The sequence below is a fragment of the Myxocyprinus asiaticus genome, chromosome 28 (genome assembly GCF_019703515.2).
Source record: "Myxocyprinus asiaticus isolate MX2 ecotype Aquarium Trade chromosome 28, UBuf_Myxa_2, whole genome shotgun sequence".
Taxonomy (NCBI): Eukaryota; Metazoa; Chordata; class Actinopteri; order Cypriniformes; family Catostomidae; genus Myxocyprinus; species Myxocyprinus asiaticus.
The window spans coordinates 35,997,970-36,004,991 of NC_059371.1; the positions used below are offsets into that span (position 1 = coordinate 35,997,970).

The 7,022-nt window shown below is 36.1% G+C and overlaps 1 protein-coding gene across 1 annotated transcript; it reads left to right on the forward strand.

The window, feature by feature from the left end:
* The first annotated feature begins 416 nt into the window (after positions 1-416).
* Positions 417-6,389, forward strand: LOC127418804 (OTU domain-containing protein 3-like). Its single transcript, XM_051659637.1, has 8 exons — positions 417-551; positions 2,245-2,508; positions 2,586-2,734; positions 2,941-3,053; positions 4,193-4,315; positions 5,121-5,235; positions 5,314-5,507; positions 5,708-6,389. The coding sequence occupies exons 2-8, from the start codon at positions 2,306-2,308 to the stop codon at positions 5,870-5,872; spliced, it is 1,062 nt and encodes a 353-aa protein (XP_051515597.1). The 5' UTR covers positions 417-551; positions 2,245-2,305; the 3' UTR covers positions 5,873-6,389.
* Positions 6,390-7,022: the final 633 nt, after the last annotated feature.

Consider the following 7,022-nt stretch of genomic DNA (forward strand, 5'->3'; position numbering starts at 1 on the left):
GCCACAGGAACAAACAATGCAGCTCTTTTGCTCGGTTTTGGTCTCAAAATTATCTTTGGAGGGCGGGGTTTGGAACAAGGGGGCGTGGCTAATTCAACGGCTCAGTCACTTGAAAGCTTCAGAATGCTAAAATCGCTTACAGCACCTTTAAGATCTACTTACATTAGTAGATGCACTACCTGCACAGGGTATATCATAATAACTGTATGTGGAGTTCTTTTCATATAAAATGTTTTGTTAAAATAGCTTTACAAACAGATTAGTGAAACATATAAATATGCAGTTCATGACTCTAGGGGATAGGAATAAGAAACACTTCACCAAATGTTCAAAACAACTCAATAATATAACATTTCTATTTATTTATAATACCTGTAATAATTCGACGCGCGAACTTTTATTTTGAAAGCACAACCGGACACGGAAGTGAGCGCGCCGCGCACTCTTCAGGATGTAAACAACACGTTGACAGCTCATACACAGTGAGATTCTGTGAACTTGTGTTCAGATTCTTCATGCAGTGATCCTGTTTATCTCTGTCAACTGATAATGTGAGTACAGACAATCATTTACTGTCGTGTCTCTTGAATAAATGTCTTCATTTAGTTGTAGGAACTCTTCCAAACTAGACGGTGTTCATGAGTTACGCGTCACATACACATGACTATTATTTTACTACTTTTCTATCCTTAAATTGTCTCTAATTCATAAATCAGATGGATTTATTGCTGTAGTTTATTAACTTTTAGTGACTCGGCCTAGACGGACAACAAACAATTCCTGAAATGTTTTGAAAGTTTCTTACACATTTTGAAGGACATTTAGATTTATATATCAAATATTAATATTATTATTAAAATAATAGTAAGGTTATTAATATGGTACGTTTATTCACTATATCTGATCATTTATATGGTTTTGTTTGCTGTCAACATGTAACACATTTTTAGAACAAATGATGTAATAGTTAATTTTACAGGCTATTTGATGATTTAAACCTACTTGGAATCCCCGCGATCACAGATACACCTTTCCACGCATCATTTTTCTTAAATATGTCCCTGGACGTTGGCAGAGACATGACATATATAACACTGGTAAATTGCTAACAGCAAGGATTAGCCTTTCCTCCATCTTTCCGTCACTGCAGGAGCTAAGAGAGAGAAGGATCACGTGAGCTCTACAATCTTCTCTCGTATTGGCTGTCGCTCCCGAAAGTCGCTCTTCATTTGCATAAAGTTAAACATTTCTCAGCTTTGTCGCGTCGCTGGACACGCCCACATCCGGTCGCCAACGGTAGCTCGTGTCACCGGAAGTCGCCAGCTCTTATTGGGAAAAAATGAGATGAGGTCGTTTTGTCACTGCGTGTCGCTGATTGTGTGAACGCAGCTTTCTGAAGTGATCCAATCGATTTTGGGTGAGAACAGACCACAATATTACTTTTTTTATATACTATAAATCTTGTCATCAGCAGTCTCTTAGCAATCATGATTTCAAGCTCAATTACACTTTCTAGCGCCATCTAGCACTCTGCACATGTGTCAAGCACTAGGACGTTTAATAGAGCTTGAAATCATGATCGTGCCTAGAGGCTGCAATGCCAAGATGTACAATGAAAAAGGATCACTTCAACCAATTGGGTCGCTTCAGAAGACATGGATTAAACTACTGGAATTTTATGGATTACTTTTATGCTGCCTTAATGTGCTTTTTGGAGCTTCAAAGTTCTGGCCACCATTCACTTGCACTGCATGAACCTACAGAGCTGAGATATTCTTCAAAAAAAAATCTTTGTTTTCTGTAGAAGACAGAAAGTCACATCTGGGATGGCATGAGGGTGAGTAAATAATTAGAGAATTTTAATTTTTGGGTGAACTACTCCTTAAATTTTTATGTGAATTTAAAAGGAAAAGTGTATATTTTATGTGCTGTGACTTGTCACCATTTCTAATCACCGTTTATTTTTTTGTAAAAAAAAACAATTACGTTTATAAACACTATTTGAGGTCATTTTAAAAGAGCTGTTTAAAAGAGAATGGTTGTTTGAAAGGGCAGGATGTCATCTGCCCAGTTTGGTATGACAAAACTATGGCTACTTTTTGTAAGGAATGACGACAGGTGGATTTCAGGAGATTTAATTGAATCTTTTGCTTGCATCATGAACTGTCACTTTTTACTTTTGTTGTGCAATATTGTATCTTATCATTACTGACTTTATGCTGTTATGGTGTTGTGTTTTTGTAGGTTGCAGTTGTGCTTGTGTGAAAGATTTATGACCTCATCAGTGTAAAACAACATCGCAACCATGTCAAGGAAACAGTCGGGGAAGCCCATAAGAGGAAACCGGAAGTGTGAATTAGAGAGGAAGAGAGATGAGAGGGCGGCCCGCAGAGCTCTGGCGAAAGACAAGAAGAACAGACCTCCAGGAGATGAAGGGGAGGAGTTTGTCAGCTTCTCCAATCAGCTTCAAGCTCTGGGTCTCAAACTGAGAGAGGTGCCTGGAGACGGGTATGTCTGGAGATAGGAGGGTAATGACAGTCCTATACAGTCTGCATTCTATGAGTTGTTCATGTGTTCTCCTGCAGTAACTGTTTGTTCCGAGCTCTTGGAGATCAGCTGGAAGGCCATTCACGAGGTCACCTGCATCTGCGACAGGAGACGGTGCTGTACATGACAACGCACAGGCAGGACTTTGAGCCGTTCGTTGAAGATGATGTGCCATTCGCTCAACATTGTAAGTCTTTTGTCAGCTTCCTTCAAAGTTGAGCTACTAAAAGCATCTGCAAAGGTGATGCTTGTCATGCAACCAAAGTTGAGCAATTTTTTGCTGCAGTGCACTCTGACTGAACTTACACATTCCTATCTGTCAAACAGATAAGCTCTTGCATCAGCTGCTATACCATTACAGTAATCTATATTGTTTTCATTTATCTTTCGCAGTGTCAAACCTCTCCCAGCCGGGCACGTTTGCCGGCAACGATGCCATAGTGGCCTTTGCTCGCAGCCAACAAGTGAAAGTGGTTATTCATCAGCTGAATGCTCCATTGTGGGAGGTGATGGATAATTTATTTATTTATTTATTTATTTGATTACTGTATTTCTAAAGCATTTGCATGTTTTTATTAAAGGGATAGTTCACCCAAAAAGGAAAATTCTCTCATCATTTACTCACCCTCATGCCATCCCAGATGTGTATGACTTTCTGTTTTCAGCAGAACACAAATGAAGATTTGTAGAAGAATATCTCAGCTCTGTAGGTCCATTCAATGAAAAAAAGTTGTTAAATCCATATCTTCAGAAGCAACATAATAGGTGTAGGTGAGAAACAGATCAAAATGTAAGTCCTTTTTTTACTCCAAATCTCCACTTTCACTTTTACATCTGAAAGTGAAAGTTAAAGTGGAGATTTAGAGGGAAAAAAGGACTTAAATCGCTTCAGAAGATATGGATTTAACCGCTGGAGTCATATGGATTACTTCTATGTTTCCTTTATGTGATTTTTGGAGCTACAAAAGTCTGATCACCATTCACTTGCATTGTATGGACCTACAGAGCTGAGATATTCTTCTAAAAATCTTTGTTTGTGTTCTGCTGAAGACAGAAAGTCATACACATCTGAGATGGCATGAGGGTGAGTACCAGTAAATGAGAATTTTATTTTTTGGGTGAACTATCTCTTTAAAGGCAATTCTCTCCTCATTTACCCACCCTTATGCCATCAAAAACAATGACTAACTTTCTTATGCGGAACACAGATGAATATAATTTTAAAGGATGTATGAGGTGTTTTTGTCAATACGATGTAAGTCAATGGGGTCCAAAACTTTCAAGCTTCACTCAAGTCACGGGACACTATCATTCTGTGGGTGTTAAGATTTATAGAGAATAAGGACTTAAATTTTGCTCTGTTTCTCACCCAAAGAGATCGTACCTCTTCAGAAGACATGGATTATACCATTTGAGCTGTATGGATTACTTTTTTGCTGCCTTTATGTGGTTTTCAAAGCTTGAAAGTTTTTGACCCCAAAGACAAAACCACATCACACATCCTTCAAAAAAACTTCATTTGTGATCTGCAGAAGAAAAAAAGTCATACCAGTTTGAGATGGCACAAGGGTGAGTAAATGATGAGAGGATTATCATTTTTGGTGATTTGTACCTTCAATTGTATTTGTTTCCTTTTTACTTTCAGATAAATGGTACAGAGAAGCCATCATGCCGTGAGCTTCACATTGCTTATCGCTATGGAGACCACTATGACAGCGTCCGAAAAATTGGAGATAACTCTGAGAGCCCAGCACATCTATGTATAGAGGTCTGTAGACTAAAACATAAGAATCAAGACAGGTCAGCCCCGCCCACAGAGAAAACTCATTGGTCTAAATATTACACAATGTTTGTATATTTAATATATTAAATATTTAGATATTAGATATTAATATTTAAAAAAGCATTTCAGTTTCAAAAATGCTTATTGTCTGTCAAAATGTATTTTCTCCAGTTGCTTATACATTAAAATAGAGTGTCTACTTAAAGGGGCCTTACACTTTTGTAGCATTTTTTGTTTTGCTTTAAAGGGATAGTTCACCCAAAAATGAAAATTCACATTTACTCACCCTCATGCCATCCCAGATGTGTATGACTTTCTTCTGCAGAACACAAATGAAGATTTTTAGAATAATATCTCAGCTCTGTTGGTCCATACAATGCAATGAATGGTGATCAGACCTTTGTAGCTCCAAAAATCACATAAAGGAAACATAAAAGTAATCCATATGACTCCAGCGTTTAAATCCATGTCTTCAGAAGCGATATAATAGGTTTGGGTAAGAAACAGATCAAAATTTAAGTTCTTTTTTTAATTTAAATCTCCACTTTCACACCTGAAAGTGAAAGTTAAAGTGGAGATTTAGAGTAAAAAAAGGACTTAAATTTTGATCAGTTTCTAGTCCACACCTATTATATCGCTTCTAAAGATATAGATTTAATGATTTATTTATTTTTTTACAATTCAACTTTTTTTGCAACTGTACCTTCAACACGTCTATATGTAATTGAGTTACGCTTTGAATGGCTAACCTCTTTGCGTGTAAATTTCCCATCCTTTCTTGTTGTGGTAGAATTTGAATAATTCCAGACACTTTGGAGACGGTCAGAAGAAGCAGAGAGATGCCTCCCCCGCCAGATCTGTCTCTGAAGATGAAGAGCTGATCTTGAGTTTGCTCTGCGCTGACAGTCAGTACATTTCTAAATCGTTCTGCTTTCTTTTTCTTTAACTTTTTCTTTACTCACAGCTTTGTGTTGTGCACACAGGCCAATCAGAGAATCTGTGTCAATCAAGTGCCACATCACAGAAGTGCCAAAGTGACTGGCTGGAGTCTGATCTGAATTACCAATCAGCACAGAGAGACTCTGCATCAGGGACACACCCTCTTTGTCAGGGCATGCAAGCTGAATGTAGTGACAATGTATCGCCAGCAGATAGCAGCAGCTCACACAAACCCAAGGTAACTGATGCTACATTGTTTTGAATGACCAAAAAAAAAAAAGTGTAATCTGTGAAAATATCAAATGGAAAGAATGACAGTGATAATGGTTTGAGTAATAATGGTGGAGAACTATCCCTTTAAGAAATTTAAGGTGAAAGTTTGAAAACCTCCCAAAGTTGTTGAAAATGACAATTATAATGGTTTCCTTTGTTTTTCAGCTCTCTAACAAACAAAGAAAAGAGCAACAGCGCTTGGAAAAGAAGAAACGTCAGGAGGAGAGACACAGACAGAAGGTTTTGCAGGGGAGAGGGTCACATGACCAGAATCAGAACGTAGCAGAACCTGTGACTCTTGTGCCAGCGCTTAACACCCTGAGTATCTAGATGGGCATAACTGACTCTGAGAACTGTTAAAATGAATGAGGAACTTTCTTGTAGTTTAATGTACAGCGAACTGTGTTGAATGATTTGAGCGTGTTTCTTTAGCATGAAGGTGACATGTCAAGAATTGTCGAGCTGTACACTCTCCTTGAGATTGCTGGCGGTTGCATTTTTGTAAGGAACATTCTTGTAAGTCAAACATTAACCGAAACTATTTTCAGTTAATCCATTAGAACTCAGCTGAAGAACTTTTGGAAGGGGAGCCAAAAATATTGAGAGAAGCAAGAGATTAATTAAGATTAATGATGGACGTATGGTTAAACCTTAGTCATATAGGACTTTGGTTCTGTCCATATTTTCGGTTTCTAAACGCTCCTCATGTAAAAGAGCATTTGATTTATCTTGGTTTGAGGTAATCTTTTTTTTTTTTTTTTTATATATATATAAGAAAATTAAGCATCCTCATACTGTGGTGAAGTTCTACAAATAAATGGGAGAATCTTTTCAAATGGGATTTAAATTGTTGTCTGCTATTAATTAGTTTGTTTACTAAAAGGGTGAATCTCACAAAACCTATCATGAACACATCCAGGTCATATTTCACACAATAAATAATCATATTTTGCTAAAAGAAATTGAAGCCCTTTTGGATCCTTGAGATTTTTTGCATTGTGAATTTGTATTTTTTTTTTTTTAATTTTAAGCACAATTCCCCACCTCCAATTCGCATTACCGTTAGGCGAAAAATATAATAATAATTTAAAAAAAATCTTTAATTCTCATTTATTTGAAAAAATTAAAATAAATAAAAAATATATATATTATTTACATTTTTAAACATATATATATATTTATTTTTTTATAATTATTTTAAATACAATATTTAATAATGTATTTATCATGGTAGTATTTGTTTTACTTTGATGCTTATTTAAATAAATAAAAACATCTTTGTATTACAGTAATATTTTTACTGTAATACAATAAAAAAGTGCTTTATAACAGTAATGAGAATCACCATGTGAATGTGCTTAATTGTCATGAAAATAATATCAAATGTCAAAATAGGCTTTTATAATTATTAATTATTAGTAATGCAATATGTAATTATAGGAAACGAAAAATAAAATAAAAATAATAATAATAATAATGA